The sequence below is a fragment of the Sceloporus occidentalis genome, unplaced genomic scaffold (genome assembly GCF_023333645.1).
Source record: "Sceloporus occidentalis isolate IW3139 unplaced genomic scaffold, rSceOcc1.0.p SCAF_3, whole genome shotgun sequence".
In the NCBI taxonomy this organism is placed as follows: domain Eukaryota; kingdom Metazoa; phylum Chordata; class Lepidosauria; order Squamata; family Phrynosomatidae; genus Sceloporus; species Sceloporus occidentalis.
Window position 1 is genome coordinate 165,371,002 of NW_028316983.1, and position 21,949 is coordinate 165,392,950.

At 40.7% G+C, this 21,949-nt stretch overlaps 1 protein-coding gene across 11 annotated transcripts in view; it reads left to right on the forward strand.

Annotated features, from left to right (window-relative positions):
• Nucleotides 1–21,949, forward strand: part of LOC149317052 (phosphatase and actin regulator 1) — a 322,885-nt gene that overhangs the window by 249,089 nt on the left and 51,847 nt on the right. For 9 of the 11 annotated variants that reach the window (XR_016280563.1, XR_016280564.1, XM_089516735.1 and 6 more), the window contains 3 exons: nucleotides 7,004–7,084; nucleotides 14,184–14,351; nucleotides 19,254–19,460. Coding sequence is in view for 9 of the 11 variants with exons in the window: in XM_089516735.1 (XP_089372861.1) it covers nucleotides 7,004–7,084; nucleotides 14,184–14,351; nucleotides 19,254–19,460 (456 nt within the window). In the remaining 2 variants the exon portion in view is untranslated. The remainder of the gene's footprint in view (nucleotides 1–7,003; nucleotides 7,085–14,183; nucleotides 14,352–19,253; nucleotides 19,461–21,949) is intronic. The other 2 variants (XM_089516739.1, XM_089516737.1) reach the window with 1 other exon arrangement.

Below are 21,949 nucleotides of genomic sequence, written 5' to 3' on the forward strand. Positions count from 1 at the left end.
GTTTGTATGTATGCTGAATTGTGTTACCATTACTCAAGTTGAATTTGTGGCAGAACTAAATAGGTCAGGCTGCATAGGTTTCTCATGTACAAAGACTATATGTCACATTTTTCTCTCTTCAGCCAAACACGTAATGTGATACCATAACTTGCACCTCACCACACAACAATATATGGATCGTACCTCAAAATACATGACATAGTGAAATTGTGTCACCTGCTTCTATAATAACAAAATCCGTGTATGCTCAAGTCCCATTAAATATAATGACATAGCAAAATGGTGTCCCTTATAAAAAATGGAAAATCAAGGTTTGATATTTGAAATTTATACTTTTTTTGAACATTTTCAAACCGTGGATGCTTGAATCCATTTATAAAAAGTCTGCGTATAAGAAGGGCTGACTGTACTCAACTATGGCCCGTTACAGACAGACGTAAAGTATGTCCTGGGGACGTACTAGGGTTAGGGAAAGTGCGTGCCTTACGCATGCACCTAACCCTAGTATGTCCCCAGGACGTACAAAATGACGGTGCCATATACACATAGACACTGCCATTATGATGCCACGAATGCACCGCCTCCAAACGGGGCGACGCAGACGTGCCGTCTTTGCGCCGTGAGAGGACGCATAGAGTGCCCTTTCTGCGGCACTAGAAGGAGCTCCAAAATGGAGCTCCTTCTGCGATTTGCGTCACTGGCGCAGCCTTTAGATGGCTGCACCAGCGACGCAAGGCTGAAAGGAGCCAAGTGGCCCCTTTCTCCTCCTCCCTGTCGCCGTCGAGTGTCCTTGGGGCATGAAGCCCCAAGGACACCCCTTTCCAGGCCATGGGGAAGCGGCCTTTTGCCACTTCCCCGCGGCCTGGAAAGCAGCGGATCGGGGCCTCGGAGGCTGCTGCTCTGGCAGCTGAGGCCCTGATCCGGCGGGGAAAAGAGCGCCTACAGGCCGTGGTCTGTAACACGCCAATAAGTCAAGAAATTTATGCCCCAAAATCAACTCCAAAATCCTGGGTTGACTTATAGATGGGGCAGTACGGTAAGGAGGAGGGAGCATTTGCTCTCCAAGCCTCTTCCCAGCCCGGTTGCCTTTGGAGGGGGCAGCTGGGCTGGAAAGAAGCAGGAGGAGTGAATGCTCCCTTTCCAAGCCTCTTTCCAGTAGTCAAACTAAATGTCTTTCAGCTCAGGCGATGAAACATATCTGGTTATCATAGCATAGGGTTTTCCTATTTCCATATTTTGAAGAGTGTGCATTGTTTTGTGAAGGTAAATGTGGGCTTAATTTGCAGGTCTCATTGCTGAGGCACACATTTTTGAGGAAAACCTGTTGTTAGAGGGAAAATGGATGTATTTCAGAAAAGACATGTTCCCTTTAATTGAGTCTATTTTTGGATTTAGTATGCTTGTCTTATCATTGTTCACTGGACGGTAAACATGAGCTTAATGTGCAAATCTGATGCATGTATTTCTGAAGAAATCTAGTTGTAGGAGGTTAAAAAATGGTTTATCATAGAGAATACACATTCCTCTGAATGTCTAAGTGTGTAGTTGTATAGCTTGGGAGTGGGATATCTTTCTTATTCAAAGGTGGGTTCTAGGGGCTGCATGAAGTCCAAAAAATATTGCAATAAGGAAATCATACCACATTTCTTGATATGAAGGCCTTACAATTCAGTCTAAAACAGATCAAAGAAGAAAGCGCAAAGTCAGGCTTACTGCTCAACATAAAAAAAATCACCATGGAAGATTTACACAGATGCAGGCTACACAATTAGGAAACTGAAATAGTAAAAGAGTTACCTTGAGTCAAACATCGATCAGAACAGGGACTACAGTCAAGAAATAAGAATACTAGGAAAGGGGAGGGCAGCTATGAAAGAATTATAAAAGATCTTAAAATGTTAAAATGTACAACTGAGCACAAAAATTAGATTCATACAAGCCATTGTTTTCCCTATTACCATGTACGGTTGCGAGAGCTGGAAAGATAGGAAAGCGGATAAGAGGAAAATCCATTCATTTGAGATGTGGTGCTGGAGAAGAGTGCTGAGGATACCACCATGGATAGCCAAAAAGATAAACAAATGGGTCCTAGAACAGATGAAGCTTGAAAGCTCCTTGGAAGCCAAGATGATAAAGTTGAGGTTGTCTTCCTTTAGTCAACATCATGAGAAGGAATGACTCCCTGAAAAAGACAATGCTAGGCAAGGTGGAGAGATGTAGAAAGGAAGACCACATGCTAGACGAATAGACTGTTAAGGAGCTTACGGGCACGAATTTACAAGACCTAAGCAGAGCATGAAAAGACGTATACCTTCTCTTAGAAGATACACATTTAATCATGCTTCCTGCTGAATGAACATAAAGCACTATCTCAAAGAGTCAGGACAGAAGGGATGTTGAGGAAGTATGGGACTTCTGTTTTTTAAAACTATTAGGATACTGCATCCCAATCCTATTACAGGACTTTAAAGGTTTACTTTTGTGGAATCCTCCATCTAGTGTAGCCATTGATTATGCTGGCTTTGGGATTCTAGGAGTGTTCATCACCAAAAAGAAGAACTTTGCCAAATATTTCCTTGCCTGTAAGTAACCTGTACCTCTTTCAGGTCTAGCTCTCCCACTATAGACTGTTATCTTTCTGTCACTGAAGGAGAGCAATGACACTTGCTTCTAGCAGGCACTGTCACCACAGGATTGAAAAGCAAAGTATGTGTTACCTCTACTATGGGGGCCTGTTCTGATGTTAGGCATGTTACAGACCGCCCAAAACGGGCGGTCTCGCGCCGCTGCCAGTTGCTGCATCCGGGAACCGCAGCAGCCAAACCGCGTGGTTCCCGGGCACAGCAAGAAAGAAGTGCCAAAATGATGCTCCTTCCTGCACCCCGGAAGGGGCACGCAAGGCGTGAGGCGCGCACTCGCAGCGCCACTTCCGGCACATGACGTCTGGATGCTGTATGTCCGTGATATCAAATGGCGGCATCGCCATTTTGATGTATTTGTTACGCGTGAGGGGCAAGGTGCGTCAGGAAGGTCCGCCCCTCGCGCGTAATGACGGTGCCTCATTGGCCCATCTGTAACACGCCTTAGTGTCCTTTTTGCTTCTCCAGAGTTATCAGGATTCTAGCAGAGAGGGTGGGGATGCTTTAATTCTTTCTCCTTTGTGTTCAGATCTCCTGTACTTGTCTTCTATAGTTTTGACCACCCATTGAACACTATCCTGGCTACCGGAGGGGGCTGCTATACTGCAGAATTAATATAGTTTGATACTGCTTTAACTGCCATGGCTCCATTCTATGGAATCCTGAGATTTGTAGTTTGTTGGGGCACCAGAAAGGTTAGATATCTCACAAAACTACAAATCTCAGAATTCTATAACATTGAACCATGGCCGTTAAAATGGTGTCAAACCGCATTAATTCTGCAACATGGATGCAGCCAGAGAGAGAAAGTTTAGCAATTGGTACTTGGTTTGGTAGAGGTAGCGATTCTAAGTAAACACAAAGGATGCTTCTTAAAAAGAAAAGTATTGATTTGTTGCCAACGCAACGAGAGAACCATTTGTGACACACTCTGGGGTTATGCCTAGAAAAACATAGCTGTGCCACTGGGAAACCTCAGAAGTGTGTGTTGTAAGCAGTTAATCATCAAGATCAACCCATCTCCTATTTATATTCTTCACAGTTTAGCTCAGTTAACAGCCTGTATGTGCAACTCCCAAGAAGATTTTGCTTTTTAAATTGCTGTCTTGCTCTTTCCTCATTTCCTCTGAGGAGAATGTGCCTTGGCTCTTCAGTGCATCTTGTTTTCCCAATTAGAGCAGAGTGTGTCTAAAAGCTAATGTCCCACAAACACCACTCACTCTCTTTCTCTTTCCAGTGCCTGAAATTGCCTACAACTCTCCTGTACTGGTCCCATTTCATACGAAGGACCAACAAAGGAGGGAGGGAGAGAACTTGCCATAAAGGAGTAGGGCTAGCAACTATTTCACGGGTGGGCGACTTCTTTGTCAGCAGGAACATCCAAATAGTGTGAACTCTTTAGTCAAATTATAACCCCACCTTTACTTGCAGGGTGAAACAGTAGGGGCCACACTCCAGAATCCTAATACCTACAGTTAATTTCTTAGCTATGTGGGTAAGCTCCTTCTTAGAAAATCATCTGCTTCCCCATAGCAAGATGATCGTATTCTCAAGTAACAGATACCTTAGCTACATCCCTTTTGATTTGCGTAAGGCATTCTGGTTCAAAGAATTGCAGCCAGATTGTTAACTGTATCTGGCAGCAGGTAGTATACAACTCCCTTGTTACAACAGCTCTACTGGCTGCTGGCCCATTTCCAGATACAAAATGCTGGTTATGATCTATATAAAACCTTACATGGCTTAGATTCAGGTTATCTGACTGTCTGTAGCCTGGCCAGGATACTCCAGGAACAACCCAGAGTATGCTGGCTCTGGAACTTCCCCAACCTCTCTGCATTATCTGAGGCCCTCCATTGTGCTGCTGGGCAGCTGTTAGCATGTGCATCCTGCTGTGCCACCTGACATGGCTGCCACATGCGTGTCACTTGCTCTGAGGTCAGAACGAGCTGGCCAGCCTCAATAACATGGTGTGGAACCTCATTCTGACCTCAGAGCAAATGATGGGTGGCACAGAGGGACACATTTTGAACAGCTACCCAGCATTACAAAAGATGGCTTTGGATATTCCAGAAAGATCCTGAGCAACTAGTGACTTTTTTTACTCCATTATGAAGGGATTGGTGCTGAATAGGCTGGATGTTGGCCAAACTATTCATGCACTCAGGGATTGGTCCCTGCGTCATATGGACTCCCTGTTGAGAGAAGGGGAGGCCATTTTATTTAATCCTATTTAATTCCTAGCATTGCAACAACTTAAAACTTCAGTTGAGCATTTACAGTGGGTACTTGGTATTCAGTTCCAGGACCCCCCCATGGATACAAAAATCCATGGATGCTCAAGTCCCATTAAATACATTGGCAAAGTAAAATGGTGCCCCTTATATAAAATGGCAAAACCAAGGTTTGCTTTTGGGAATTTGTATATATTTAAAATATTTTCAAGCTGTGGATACTTGACTCTGTGGATAAAAAAATCTGTGGATATGGAGAGCTGACTGTATAAGAATCCAAAGAAAAGGAAGTTAGCAAGAGAAGGTAAATATAGCGAATAGAAACATCCTAGATATGAACAATTTTCAGTGTTTTACTCTCTGCAATGCTAGAAATTTTGGAACTGAAGGACAATTTTGTTGGGGAGCATGAGGAGGCAATGGCCTCATTTTGCTCTCCCACTTAACTACATCCCTTTAGTGATGCATGACATTTTCCTTAATAAGCTCTGCTTTGCTGTTGTGTGCCTTCAAGTCATTTCTGATTTATGGTAACCTTAAAGCAAACCTATCATGGGGTTTTCTTGGCAAGATTTGTTCAGTGGAGGTTTTCCTTTGCCACCTCCTGTGGCTGAGAGAATGTGATTTGGCTAAGGTCACCTAGTGGATTTCAGTGGCTGAGCAGGGATTTGAATCCTGGTCTCCATAGTCCAACACTCAAATCACTACACCACACTGGCTAAGCTCTGCCTTAATGCATAGGACTCTGGTGCTCTAGCCTAGCAGAGACAACTGTGGGGTCATGATAGAATCATAGAATTGTAGAGTTGGAGGAGATCACAAGGGCTATCCAGTCCAACCCCCTGCCATGCAGGAATTCTCAATCAAAGCATCCCCGACAGATGGCCATCCAGCCTCTGTTTAAAGACCTCTAAGGAAGAAGACTCCACTACACTCCGAGGGAGTGTGTTCCACTGTCGAACAGCCCTTACTGTCAGGAAGTTCCTCCTAATGTTTAGGTGGAATCTCTTTTCCTGTAGCTTGCATCCATTGTTCCGGGTCCTGTTCTCTGGAACAGCAGAAAACAAGATTGTTCCCTCCTCAATATGACATACCTTCAAATATTTAAACAGGGCTATCATTTCACCTCTTAACCTTCTCTCTCTATGATATTCTCTGATATCATAGAGAGTTTTAAAAATGACCAAGCAAGAGCTAAGGAAACAAAACAAGCAGCTCTCCAGCAGTCCTGCATTGAAGCAAAGGTGTTCTCATTAGCTGTAAATCTGAAAGGTGAATTAGGAGCAGATATAATGCCAAGCATAAGAGTCACATGTACCCAGTACTATCTATCTATCTATAAATATTTTTAGGGCGGAGTTTTCTGACTTAGAAAGCGAACAAGAAGTATCTGGCAAAATCACCTGACAACATCACAGAAAACCTGCACCTGTCTCTCAGTGGGAGCTGGTACCTTGATGATAAACTCAGCAAAACCTGACTTCCTAAGGAATACTTTTGGCACAACATATGCAATTATCTCTTGCAATGAGCAGGAAATAAGAGGTTTGCAAAGTTTCTGAAAGGTCACCTGTGTCAAAATACATAATTCATTGGTGAGATCTTGTACCACTGAAGTGAATCAGACATACTCTTGCTATGTATTACAATGGCAACTAGACCAAGAGCTTGTGCATTTTTAAGACCAGTCTGCAAAAGAGCCAGCAGATTAAAAACAACAACAACAACAGATGTTATGGAATAACAAAATTAGCATATGTTATTATTTCATGTTGTTACTTGCAAATATACAGTAGGAAGAGATGTAGCTTGTCATCTATTAGGATCAGCTTAATGAACAGGCTGTGTAGTGTTGTGGTTTGAGCATCGGACTATGACTGGAGACCAAAGTTCAAATCCTGTCTCAGCCATGTAAACCCACTGGGTGACCTTGGGCATGTCACACTCTCTCAGCCTCAGGATTGCAATGGCAAAGCCCCTCTGAAGAAACTTGCCAAGAAAACCTTAGTTTACTTTAGGGTAGGAAATGACTTAAGCGCACATTACAACAAATTTCTTTTAAACTTTTATCAAGTTTTCTTCTTTTAAAAAATGTTAATATAATAATGATTTTGTTTTCTCTTTTTATAGCACTTGAAAGAAAAATATCAATGCGGCAAAGCAGAGAGGAGCTTATCAAGAGAGGAGTGTTGAAGGAAATTTTTGATAAAGGTAAGAAACATTCTCTGTTCACAGTTCTAGAATGGGTAGCAGAGGTAATATAACATGATACAAACAGAGAATTATATAGAAGGCCACAAAACACTTTATACAGCTTTAGCTGTATTAATCTGCAAAGTCTGGAGCTTCGTGCTATGGGTGTAATAAAGCAGTAACTCCAAAGCTGATAAGGAACAGGTTTCATATTAAAATCAAACAGTTGCTTGGATGGTATTCCTTATGGAAAATATTGATCTCCAGTTCAGTAATGTTGAATTTAAAATCATTAATTAAATCAGTAATGCTGATTTTAAAACAACCTACTAGTGAAAAATGAACTGATCATCTATCTTTTCATGGCACAAAAGAACAGGGTAAAAAAAAAGAAATCCAGAAATTTTAATCACAGTAAAATTACTCATCATTCAAATCAAATAGACTACGATCTAGCCACATGCAATATAGAGAAATCTGGGCTTTTTGTGGGGGGATGTGTGTAGAAAAACTCCATAAACACTGCTAAAAATCAATTTGTGGTTTTTACTGGAGTATCCACAAAGATTGCACATTATTGAACATGTGGCTGACCATCTATTTCACATGGATTCTCAATGGCTGTGCATTTTGGCAGAAAGAAGGTGAATAGATGCAAATTTGCATATGGAGGTGAAGACAGTTAAGTGTTAATGCAAGTGGGCAAAAATCCACAATAGTGCAAATAATATACTTCAATATAGACTAGCCTTAAGTAAGAAGGAAAAATTTCCTCATTTCACCTTGATCTGGGAACAAACCCTTTCATTACTATTTCTTTCTTAATTTCCAAACAGGAAGATATGTTCTCTATCTGCTTTATCACACTAGGGGGCAAATGGGATTTAAACGAGAGTTAAACTAGAGATAACTAGGAAATGCCTGGTGTTTATTACACAACATTTCCTGGTTTGCTCTAGTTCAGTGATGGTGAACCTATGGCACGCGTGCCAGAGGTGGCACTAAGAGCCCTCTCTGTGGGCACACATGCTGTCACCCTAGCACAGAGTTTGCCAGAGTTTCTTACTAGAAAGCCAGAGGGACATGGTACTTTACAATAAGTAAGTGGGGTCTGGGTTGCAGTTTGGGCACTCGGTCTGTAAAAGGTTCATCATTACTGCTCTAGTTTAACTCTCGTTTAAATCCTGTTTGCCCCCTAGTGTGATGAAGCAGTATGTGTTTTTGAATGACAAGCTATGAGCAGTCCTGCTTGGTGCTTAATGTATAACAGTGGCATAACCAGGAACTGTCCCTAGGTCTCAGGTTTTGGCCTGCAAACCTCACATCCTGGGACAATCCTGAACTGTCAGGGCAAAAAATGAACCCAGAGTGAAACAGGAGACCCCTCAATCTGATGGTAGAAATCAGTGATTTATGTTGTGAAGTCTGCCCCCAAGGTTTTAATCCAAGGTCTTCCTTAGGACAAAAGGATCCCAGAGTCTTTCCAGCTGGTACGCTAGTAAAAGTTCTTGTTCAGGAATCTATTGTCAAGTAATGACAATCTTTACAAAATTAAATGCAACTTTCTGGCAGAAGCCTGAGTCCTGCTTCTTCCTTCTTACGCTCATGTCCCTTCCCAGTGTACATGTGGGTAAAATTAAGTACATGTTTAAATAGAACTAGCTGCTTGAAATATATACAGATTCAAGCCTAGCTTATTTGTCTGAGAATAAAGCCCCGGCAGTAAGTGTAGAGCTACCAGTGTGAGAAACCAACATGGATTTTGTTGCACAGCTATGTTGGGCTCTCAGGACATATCCAGAAACTACTTACCGTAAAGTAGTAAGCCTGTAGTGAAATTATTCTGGGCTAAGATGCCTATGGACTTTGCTGCAGAGGTTTGGGCTTGGTGGTCTTCTGAATCCTTACAGCTTTCTGAATCTCTGATTCAAAGTTTCAGGTTATGTGTGATATCAATATTAACACAAGTCAAGATTTAACTCAGTTCTCTCTCTCTCTCTCTCTCTCTCTCTCTCACACACACACACACACACACACACACACACACAGGGTTCTACAAGTAAGTCATGATATCTTACATTTCTAAGGGGGTTTACCCCCACTTCTCTAGTAAGGTTTGCTCCTGAATAAATGTGCACAGAACTGTAGCTTGTATACACTTAACCTGGGACTGCATCCCACTGACATGCATAGGAATACATTCTTAATCCGCTTCCTTGTCCTTCCATGATTATATATATTGGCTTCCAGGGCAAAGGTGTAAAATTAGATTATATTTGCAATTCTGGTTGTTTTCAACCTGGCAATGATTTCACACTCTACACTTGCAATCACAGACACAAAATGATTTTCATGATATTGAAGATGTTCCACCAAGCTATATTAATACTTCTGTTCTTTAGCTGAAAGGAGGGATACTGCATTAAATGATATACCATATGAGTTTATCCTTGAGTCTACTTTCTTTGAAAGGCCACAAGGGAATCAGGAATACTTTCCTTGCAGTAAAACAGTTGCAGTGGTTCCCATGGCCCAATTTAGGTTTTTATGCATCTTAGACATTTAGTAGATTCTTCCTCATTACCCATTACTTCTGCTACAGCTTCTTCTCCATGCAGTCAACCCTGTATACCTCATTCTCTTCACTGGATATCATAAAGTTACAGTTTCACATTTCTCCTACCAAACAGCTTTATATGAGCTTTGTCTGGATTAAATGCATTCAGTGCTTTCCATGTTTTGTATATTCCATGGGAAAGAAGTGTAAATGATGTTCCTATTTTGGTAGCATACTGTATTTAGAAAGCACTGGGCCCGTTTCAGGGCCAGTACGATAAAGTCCATTATCAGGCTCAGAGGAAGTCAAAGGCAAAACCCATCTGAACAAATCTTACTAAGAAAAAAAACATGATAGGTTTGGTCCTCCTTTGTCTGCCTTTGGGGGCTGCCTTCCCTGAGGTAGATCGTAAGGGGCTGGTAGAGCTGGACAACAAAGTCCAGGCTCCCACCATCCTGAAACATCAATGACTACAAATCGCATCTAAGCTGAGGACCCTTCCTTTGATGCCAGGGGGAGTGACTACAGCACCTTTGACTAGAGTGACAGCTTTCACGGTTTCATGACGATGGCTTCCAGCCCAGCTGCAACATAGCCATTAACTCCCATAAGTACTAGTGAGTTTGGCAAACAGCCAGAAATTGTGAGAATTGAAGTCCAAAATACCTGTAGGACCAAAGTTTTGGAACCACTGAATTAGAAGGCTTGGGAAGGGCAGCTATGAAGGAACTGGAAGGAACTAAAGAGCAATGATATACGGTGAATACTAAAGTGAGGATAGTCCCAGCCATCATATTCCCCATCAGCATGTTCAATTGTGAGAGTTAGACAGTGAAGAAAGCTGACAGAAAGAAAATAAAGTCTTGTAAGATGTGGTGCTGGAGGAGGATACCATGGATGGTCAAGAAGACAGACAAATAGGTTTTTCAACTGATCAAGCCCGAACTCCCTCTGGAAGCCAGGGTGACTAAATTGAGGCTATTGTATTTTGGTCACATCGTGAGACAGCATGAATCATTAGAAAAGACAATAATACAGTTGCCCATGTCATATGCAAGCGCGATATACTTTCAGCATATGCTGAAAGCAGCGCCAGAAGAAGTGGCCCCGCGCACTGGAAAGAGTAATGGTACGTGCACTGCCGCAGGCACATGCCCCATTGTCTTTAATGGGGCTAGAGCATACATGGATAATCTCAGGGTAGGATCCTCCGCATAAGGGAAGGCACTACTGTACTAAGAAAGATAGAAGGCAACAGAAAGAAAGGGACATGCCCGATGGATGGACTCAAATCAGTGATGCCATGGCCATAAGTCTGTAGGTCCTAAGCAGAACAGTGGAGAACAGGGGGTCTTGGAGAAGTCCCATCCACAGGGTTGTCACCATGAGTCGAAATCAACTGAAGGGCAGGTAACAACAACAGCAAAGTCCAAGTGACTCCAAAGTCAAAGTGAACTCTCATAAATGGGACTAAAGATTATTTAGATTTAAAGATTGTTTAGATTGTTTATACAAAATGTTACATACAAAGTCATATCCAAATGCGTATGTTCAGTGTTGCCATATTCATTTTGATGAATGTCCATTTTGATCGGTGTAGCCAGTTGTCACATAACCTTTGTGGTAGCAATAGCAGTGCCCAGCTGATAAATAAGAAAATACATATTGCTGCCAAAATTCACTGAGTTTCACAGGCAGATTACTATCCAGATTGTGCTGCAGACGTGCTCCAGTATAAGTTTTCTACCTGGTATCACTAAAGTTGTACTTAACAGTAAAATGCTGTATATAGTTACTCAGAAGTAAACCCCACTGGGCCCAATGGGACTTATTTCCAGATAAATACATGCAGGAAGGATGAAGATGTTCAGGCCTTTACATTGAGGCTGAGAGAGTCACTCAGTGGGATTCCATGGCTGAGTGGTGTCTCCTGGAGTCCTAGTCCAGCCCTCAAATCAATACGCTGCATTAGCTCTCAGTCACAGATCTCACTCCATCTTTATTCTTAATATAATAACAAATAATCTCAGGGTACGATGTGTTGTCTAATATTGCTACATCTTTATGTAGTGAAGAAAGAGGGACCATTGTCCTTTCTTTACCACATGACCAACAAGTCTTAAATCTTTCTTTAAAAAGTAAAAGTGCTGTTTTTCACACATCTGGATTTGTAGGCAAGGAACACTAGGGGAATATCTGGTTTAGTTTTTCTTAGCCAGTTCATCAGCTACACTAGTGGAAAAAGGTATAGTTCATCCAAAATCCTGTAAATATGTTTTTCAGCTGCTGTCTGGATTAGATGTTGATCTGCCAGAGCCTGCTTGTCCTTCAGATACACAAACATCATAAACAAACAATGTTTTTGGAGTCACAGAAGAGCCATAATTTTATGCCAGATTATATGGGGTTTGAAATATGTTGCTAAATTGAGCATCTTCCACTGCATCTTCACTAATTGTTTATGCCTTTTAAGATTCAGAAAGCATTGTGCAACAGAAGTATAAGTGGTATGAAATCATAATTGTTAAATATTGCTCTACATGAACTTTGGAAATAGCATTGAAAATGTGAAAAAACAAGGAAAAGTCTGGCCGGAAGAAAAATGATGTTTACAAGCCTGGGGTAAATCCAATTTTTGTCCAAATTACAGTAGACCTATTGAACTGAATGGAACATAATGCTGTAGTAATGAAAGTGATCCCCAATTTAGAGTTAAATTTGCATTTAGCCTTTGTTTTTTCAAATAGATTTTGCAAACCTATGAAGAACTCTTAACCTCTAAAACTTGGTTAAAGTAATATTAGGAAAAGCATTTTGAAAATAAGCAATATATTATTTTTTGTACCCTCTATGCTCTTTTTGACTAAGAAAGGGAAAGAAGAAAAATTCTTCTTCAAGCATCTATTGCTATGAAGAGTAAATTAAGAAATAAAAAGTAGTTTAAAGGGTCATTTTGACCTCTAGCACCTTATGTATAGTGGTTTTCAATTGCCTGAATCATTCCAAGAATAGTAGAGTTGAACTCAAACTGAAAAAATGAGAGGAAGGAGTACCATATGGAAAATTAAACTTCATCATGGTTAAGAAATCTGGAATATGGAAATTATAGAAGGCATACATGTATATTTCATGGATTTTTAAATCACTGTTGTGATTGCTTATTACTTATATGCAGTTATTTGCAGTTAATAGTAATCTTCTCTGGGCACTGACCTGTTGCCTCCTAGATCCAATGTGTTAAGTTGACTTCCAAAAATCTTTGGGTACGTCTACACTGTAGAAATAATGCAGTTTGACACCACTTTAAATGCTGTACTTATATGCAGTTATTTGCAGTTAATAGTAATCTTCTCTGGGCACTGACCTGTTGCCTCCTAGATCCAATGTATTAAGTTGACTTCCCAAAATCTTTGGGTACGTCTACACTGTAGAAATAATGCAGTTTGACACCACTTTAAATGCTGTGCTATCATCTAATGGAATCCTGGAATTTGTAGTTTTACAAAGTTTTTAGCCTTCTCTCACAAAGTGTGCTGGTCCCTCACAAAACTACAAATCCCAGGATTCTGTAAGATAGAGCCATAACAGTTAAAGTGGTGTCAAACTGCATTATTTCCACAGTGTAGAGTTACCCAATTTTCCAAGATTTAATAATCCCTTCAAGGCACATAATCACAACTGCTAAGTATATATGAAAACCATAGCACGGTTTACCTTTAGCCAGTACTATATAGTTAAAACATCATTGTGGTAAGAAATATGTCTGAGAAATATTTTGAGTTCAAAGTATTTTGTTTGTTCGTTTGTTTGTTTCATTTATATGCCACCTTTCTCCTGGAGTACAGAATCCTAATTTAAAAGAACTAAAAATCTGTCTGTTTCATGTCATAATACAGTTGTTTTGGAATGTTTTTGAATGGATTGATGTTTTGATGTTTTACATAGAGAAAAGCAAGTGGGACTGCCTCAGACATTCAAGTGCCATCAGAGATGTTTAATAACCCTAGTTTTCCATGCCAGGCCTACATGGAAGGTTTATCCAGGCTAGTGTGGGTGTGATGCTGGAGGTCCTTTGAGTACCTTCCTTAAGGATCCATGTGTGTATGAGTTAAGGACTTTCATTAGCACAGAGACATGAGTGGGTAGAGGGGTCAGTGGTACACATAGCTGTGGTTAGTGGGAACTTGTTCAGCCTGAGTCTGAGGCAAATTTCCCCATGACCCTCACCATACTCTCAGCAGCTCTGTGCAAGGAACTTTGCCATTATATTACCACGTCTGTTTCATTGTATTACGAATGCCCAACAACCTGATCTCATCTATGACTCATTTTGAGCTAGAAAAGCTTGAGTTTATCAGAATATGGCTGGTTAACTGTGTTTCAAATGTTACGCATTAAGGCTGTGTCTCTAGGGTATGTGATTTGCAATTAAAGTAGATTAGCCATTGGTGAGGGGGGGAAATCTCATCATTCAGGTTGTCCCCTTATTAAAGAGCTGCTGTTTGAAAATACTGTGGTCATCTTATTTGTTTCATATTATAATTTTGTGCTTCCTTACAGATGGAGAACTTTCCATACAAAATGAAGAAGGGTCTTTGGAGAATGGGCAGGCTTTGAGTTCCAGCCAGGTTTCACTCCCAGCACTATCTGAATTGGAGCCATGTTCAGCTTCTGGGGATTCTTGCACATATGAAGTACTCCCAACTCCAGAGATCATGGATGGAACAGGTAGATTTCGAGTTTCATACTAAGCTGCAAAGGACATAACCAGCTAGTGATTCATTATTGCTTTTTTCCACAACTAGCATATCTAGAATGCAGTTCTCTCTTTTGGAGCTGGACAACATTCAGAACTAGATATGGGATTCAACTGCCATGCAGTGTAGGAATCATGCCTCTTTTAACTAATTGCTTAGGCAAATGAATGCAGATTCTGTATCTCCAGCACAGATAAGAAACATGGAGAGCTAGGTTGGCTAGTGTGCTTTAATATGCACATTGTTTCACATCTTTCTGTGCTCTGTAAAACCGGATTGGTCAAAACAGTATACATAACTTTTTTCCCCTAATGTTTGCATAATGTTATACCTTTTACTAAATCAAGATTTATTTCCTTACATGTTGTTAGCCTTATGCCGATAAATCTTGATGTTCCTGGAGAGTTCAACGGAAATGTCACCTTGCTGTGCAGCAGCTGTGAAAAAGGCACATTCTGTGCTAGAGATCATTAGGAAAGGGACTGAAACTAAAACTGACAACATTGTAATGCCCTTACACTGATCTGTGGCTGCTGCTGTGTTTGGAATATTAAGTACAGTTTTGTTCATTCTGTCTTTAAAATGATATTGTAGAACTGGAAAAGTGCAGAAGAGAACAACCAAAATGATCTGGGGTTTGGTGTACTTTGACTGCAAGGAAAGACATAAATGGTTGAAATCATTTAGTTTGGTGGGGGGCGGGATCAAAGATGATGAGGCTTTTACAGTTATGCACTATAGTGACAAATTTAATATATTAGTTATTTAGTTACGTAGAAGGTTTTTAAATCATTGTATTTGTGCATTTGTGTTTCTTGCACTGAACTCATGGTAGTCTATACGGTAGATTAGGATAAGAGAATGTGACTGATCCAGTATCATCCAGTGAGTTTCATGACTCACTGGGTATTAAAACATATTCCCAAGTGTCATTCCAATACTCTAAACAATGCACCACACGGGCTTTTCTTTCTTGCTGTGAAAAACACAAGACTCATCCAGTACAATTGAAGGATAATAGATTCAAGGCAGATAAACACAAGGAAGTCTATTTCACATAACACCTAATTTTTGGAATTCTCTGCCACAAGATGTAGTAATGGCCAGTAGCTTACATAGGTTTAACCAGGGATTCATGCAGGGCAGTTTTGCAAGTGACCATTAACTTCTACTGTGGTTCTGTCAAACATGCCCTGTTCAGAAGGAGTTATGCTTTTGTAGGTCTGCTGCTCAGGGTGTAATAATGGAGAAGGCTCCTGCCTTCAGGACCTGCTTATAAGCTTCCCAGAGCCATCTGAGTTAGATGGACTTTTGATGTGATCCAGTAGCGCTCTTCCATTGGTCATCTTTACTGTCTTTCATTTGGTATTGTACAGAGCTTGGGAAAGTTACCTTTTGGATTACAGCTCTCAGCATACCGTGCAAGTGTTCTGCAAGATTTTTTAGTACACACACACACACACACACACACACACACACACACTCGGCTCTAATATTGTATTGATATAGTACATCCCTTTCAGATTGGATCAATTACTACAAAACTGTATTTATTCAAGTATTTTTATGTATGAGCCTGTGGCTTAAGACTTTATAATTTATGATGAATGGTTACACTTTTGTTCTGTATCAGTAGGTGACTAAATACCGTTTCAGTGAAAGGCATGGAAGTTAAAGGGGGAATTTGCTTCAGAAACTGAATTCCCCTGTCCCTTTAAGGTTCACTGAGTCAGGTTTGTTCTTATTAAACCTGACAAGGAAGCCAATTCTTTACCAAATGCAGGAAGGAGCTAAGACATAAACAGTGCTTATTATCTCTCTGCTTGAGCTATATAGTTGAGGCCCAGTGAGGGCAATGAGCGTCTTGTGTTTTTAATGCTGTACTGAGCAGAAATAGCCATAACTGATTATACAGACAGAGTTGAGGAAGAAATGCTCCAGTTGCTAAGGATGGTGTAGCTAAGATAAAATGATATGCTTGGAAATATTTCAGCAGCCTAATTAGGCTAATGATGAGTAACTATTGAAAGGTCCAATAACATCTAAAATCCACCAAATAGTAATATGTGTATTGGGTTGACCAAAATGCATAAAATAAATGTTGCAAACTTTTGAAGCTCCACTGGCTTCTCCATCTGGCCAAGGTGTTAAAAATCATACAGGAGGAAAACAATTATGACGATTTAGTCACAAATCTGCATTTTGTCAAGATGTAGCTGATCTCAGTTCAGGTGTTTTCAAGGCACATTCATGCAGGCAGGACCCTCCTCCTTCTGGCCATGTAGGTACTCCAGGAAATAAAATTTAACTTCCATTAGCAGGACAAAAAGAGATGTTCCTTTTGAGATCCAAGTTGTCTCTGGCCTTTGTTAGGTAAAGAACACTGGATTTCTAAAGAAGCCCTCCATGTTTTTGTGTTAGGAAACCTATATTAGGTGCTATTTTGGTTTAAAAAATGCCACATACAGTTCATTTTTTAAAGAACGATGTTTTACCTTTGTTGAAGGTAGAAACCTCAAATGGTAAAGTCCCAGTCCATTTGCCCTATCTTTAGGTTTCACCTGATGTGGCTAAAATACGGTATCTTACATCTGGAAAACATATCTAGGGGTAGCTGTGTCGGCTGTATAGCAAGACAATAACATCCATAATCCACAAAACAATAATCCCTTTATGGGGCCAACCAAAATCCACAAAATACATATTGCAAGATGTCAAAAATTAGGAGGGGAAAATTATGACACTGTCACAAGGCTGCATATTGTGAATTTTGGTTGGTCCAATAAAGGTATCACTGTTTTGTGGGTTTTAGATGTAATTGTACTTTATTACATGACCAACCAGCTACCCCTGGATATTGGAAGGTCTGCAGCTAAAAGTAGCAGCAACTATTTCTTTGTTTTTTAAACAAGCTACTTTATCCAGATTCTCTTAAAAGGAGTTCACGTGAGAAAAAGAGGTATGGCAGATGCACTTTCCTGAAAGAATTTGCCTGTTTCCACTGGTCTTTCATTAAGACACCCAGCCATTGGTGGAACCATTATATAGTGTATATTCCCAGACCTTGAGTTCTTGTGTCTATGAGTAAAGATATGCTCCTAAATCCTTTACAACATGACTGGACTGCTATAGGGAGCCACATTATCCTCTTAGGAGAACTTGGAGGGCCATATCCTCTCCACAGGTACTCCCACAAAACAATTACTTTGTGTGTGTGCTCCAAATGTCCCCAAACGGTCAAAGGAGGACATTTTCACCATGTGATAGGGTACCACTACAGGAAATGAACAGAAATCATTTCTTATTTACTTCCTATTTCAGAAACAGTACCTCCTGGGCCTGAATTGACCTGGGGGGCCTAAAATGTGGTAGAAATGCCCTTCACACTCCCTAGAGCATTTAGGGGCAAAAATATTTTGCATAAAAAATACTTGCCTTCAGATGTGGTGGAAATACCACATGGTGGCACAGTGGTTAAATGCCTGTACAATAATAATAATAATAATAATATATTTTATTTTTATCCCGCTTTTCCACGATGATCAAAGCGGCGTACAGATTAAAATTCCAACATAAAAATACATACATTGCTGCCTTGATCAGGTTACTGGAAAGGCGGGTTACAAATAAAAAAAACCTATTATTACATGTCAATAAAAACAATTTAAAAGTATCATATTAAAAACAATTACACAGCCAGCTGAGTTAAAGAGCCAAAAAACATTACAAAATCACTACAAAGTAGGGGGAAGGGCATAATATCACATCTCATGGGGGGAAAGCTTGGTGAAAGAAAAAGGTCTTAAGGTTCTTTTTGAAAAGATCCAGGGAAGTGGTGGAACGGAGCTCGTCGGGAAGGTTGTTCCACATTTTTGGGGCTGAGATGGAAAAGGCCCTTTGCGAGGTCACCGCATATTGCGCAATTGGGACCCTCAGCAAATTCTTCCCGGCTGACCTGAGTGTGCGGGGCTGATTATATGGGGAGAGGCGGTCCTCCAAGTACCCTGGGCCCAAGCCATTTAGGGCTTTATAGGTAATTACCAACACCTTGTATTGGGCCTGGAAGCGAATAAGGTTGCAAGTTCAATACCAGCAAAAGAGCTCAAGCTTGACTCAGGCTTGCATCCTTCTGAGGTTGCTAAAATGAGTACCCAGATTATTGGGGGCAATTAGCTTACAATTGTAAACCGATTAAACACTGTTAGTTCAGTATGAAGCAGTATATAAATGAAACTGTTTGTTTGTTTTTAGAGCATTGGGGGCATTTTGGAGCAAAACAACCAAAATGGATGTTTGACCACCTTGGAGGCCACATGTGGCCCACCCTTGCTGTACAACTGCTAGCAGATCAGTCGATGTGGGAAATGTTCCCCCAAAGCAATATCTAAAAAATTTTGACTTAAAACTATTGACAACAGTCAAAGTCCAGAGGAACTGGACCATTTGGTGCAATTAATATTGACTCATAACAGTCTGCAGAAGTGTGTTGTTAGCTGTTTGCAGATGATATCTTTGTGCTGTTGCAATCGCATTGGCCATGGAAGAGCAAGATGAGCAAAAGTCACCTATGGATTTTTCCCTAGAGAGGCTTAACTACACTTTCAAACTGGGTATCAGCGTATCCTTGTTGCCAGTGAAAATTTGTTCTGTGTTGCAAAAATGCTAGACTTTGTTTTCAGTTTCTTTGTGGAGAGTTTCTCTTTTTCACCTTCTTCTTTCTCACTTCAGTTCTTCATATATTTCAATGTCTGAGTAAATTCTACTGCTAGTTATACTTTTTTAAAATCTGCATTGCTCTGCTGCTTTTCTATGTCTCTCTGCTGTCGCTTTGCTCGTAATGTTGTTGCGTCTGTGCTGTGGTTGTGTCCTCCAGTGTCTGAAGAGAGTCCCACGTCCAGTGAATCTGGAATCCACCTATCTCAAGATCCTTCATCTAAACCAGTCTTGCTACTTCCCCCTAAAAAACCCGCTGCTTTCTCTGGAGACCATGAGGACACCCCAGTGAAACAGCTCTCCCTCGTCAAACAGCCCCCTGCCCTGCCTCCTAAACCTATTGCCAGGATTGCCAACCATTTAGCTGGTAAGTAAGTGCTCTGGAATAGTTTGTGCCATCCTCTGTCCCTTTAAAGAGGAATTCCCCCTAGATCTCAAAACAAAACATTTTTCACCTGAAGCTACAGTATCTAGTTGTTTTGGATGCCTCTCACTAAAATACATGTGGGGGGGGGGGATTCTAGCATACACTGTTGTATGCCCATCCACTTTGTCTGATGCATTCTGGAGTGTATGATAGCTTTTGCTAGAATTTCTTTATCTCAGTCTCTCAAAAATGCTCTAGGATTCCTTCATATCTTTTCATGCTGAAACAGACTTCAGTAGTACAGCTATGACTTTGAATAAATACATGGGTTAGTTACATCTCTCACTGAAAATCAGTACAAATTTACACATTCAAATATTTGCCACCAGTTTATAATTACAGAGCAGTAGGTTTCTTTATCTAGAAGAATTTAGATAGAAGAAGGATGGAATTTATTGGGGGGTCATTCCATGGGTAATTTGGATATAGTTATACTTCAGCCATACTTTAAATTTTATGCCAGTTTAAGCAGTCATCACTTCCTCCAAATAGACCCTGGTTCTTTGGTGATGATGCTAATACTCGCAAGCCACCTAGTTATGTGGCTGAGTGGGAAGAGGAATGTTTTAGAAGCAGCTGAAAAGGTGGGATGACCAAGGATTAATCGGTATTGTCATTGTCAAATTGGGACAGTAGTGTTCTCTTTGGGACTTGATTGCTTTATGTGTATATCATACGGTGGTGGGAGAATAGCAGAGAGAGTTTATCTCTGCTGTCTGTACTCCATTTTTTTTTGTCTCCTCCAACATTCATTTTCTAGAAAACATCCTATTGTAGTGATTTCTTTCATACTGTTGCTCTTCTTTCAAAATTTTCTATGCCATCTGCCTTTTTCACAGTTACTCTGCCTTGGCTTGTGTGTTCACTTAGATTTCTGTCCAACCTGGAGAATGTAATTAAGAACCAGTTAAGCCAACACCAAACCAAGTGATGCCAGCAATGTAGCTATCAGGAGGGTGGGATAAGAGTATTTCTCTCCCACATAAGAATTCTGTTCTCACCAAATAAATTTTTCCCTCAGTTGCCAAACTTCTAGCGTTGCAATAACTTAAAACTTTATTTGAGCATTTAGAAATAAAGTTTATGGAAGATTACCAAGGGAATACAAACACAGCAAAGGAAAGTGTTCTAGCTGTGAATAATTTTCTCTGTCTCCATGCAATGCTAGAAACTTGGGGACAGAAGGAAAATTCCATTTGGAAGAGCAGTATTCTTACCTAGGAGTCAAGGTCCCTATTTAGCCACCCTGTGTAGCTTCACCTGTTCTGAATCCCAACCCTTCCTAGCCTAGAGATGCTAAAACTTACTTTGGACTGCCCTCTGGATCAGGTGTAACTTGGCTCTTTCTTTGCTCCAACCCTTCCTGGCTCTTCTGCCAGGAGATCTTAAGAACTATTCTGCCAGCAGGTTTGAGTTTCATTTTGTATCCGGTGCACTTTGGAGTTAGGATTGTGCTGTTACTCTGCAGTTAACTGGTTTTCTGCTCCATGGCTGCTAAAAAATAGTTCATGGGTCTCAGGTCTTCCCCTAGTCATTAGAATACAACAGCACCATTGCCTGATGAAATGAGCATTAGGCTCCTTTCTGGCTTGTTTTAGTTGTCAATCAACCTTCTCGCCCCAACTTCTCAACAACATGGTTTGTTTTTACCACATCCATAGATTGTGATCTTCTGATTCTGGTACTTCGTGGCAATGTCTAAACCCTGGCCAACAAAGTAGCATTTCAAGGCTCTCTGCTTGTTGCTCAGTACAAGTTGAGCTGTTACACAGACTGCCTGGGAGCCCTGCCTGAGCCTGCGACACTTCTGCCATCTGCCTCTCAGCTTGTCTTCCAGCCACAAAGCAATTATGAGAATGTTTATGATTAATATCCCAAGTCCCCTCCTCCTTTCTAAAAGAAAGCAAGCAGATGTCATTCTCTTATTAAAATAATAGACATTTGTAATGTGCCTCTGCAAAGAGGGAAGACAAAGAAAGTCCAAGTTTGCTATTACATGAACACCTGAAACCATGGAACACATTACTTACAAACAACCATCTTTGTTAATTTTAGGGAAAGCCTTGGTTGGGTTGTAGATGATAGCCATGTAAGGGTCAGTTCACATATCACACAAGGTAAACCTAGGTTTGCCAGTGAATATATGCTGGTCCAGAAGCTGTTGCCAATCCTGGGTGCCTGATAGGTGTACCTGCCAGTTTCAGTATTTTCAAGTATGCGCATCACAGCCAGCAACGTAGCTGCACCTTTAAGTATGCATTTTTATGGTACTGAAAACATATCTGTAGAGCCAGATGATGAATTAGAAACTTCCCTTTGAAGTCATTGCCAAGAGGTCAGTCTCAGAAAGGAAGATGTAGTCTTAGATGCTTCTCCAAGTTCTACTCAGCACCGTAGAGGTTTCTGTGATGGCTCCATTCTGAGGTTGG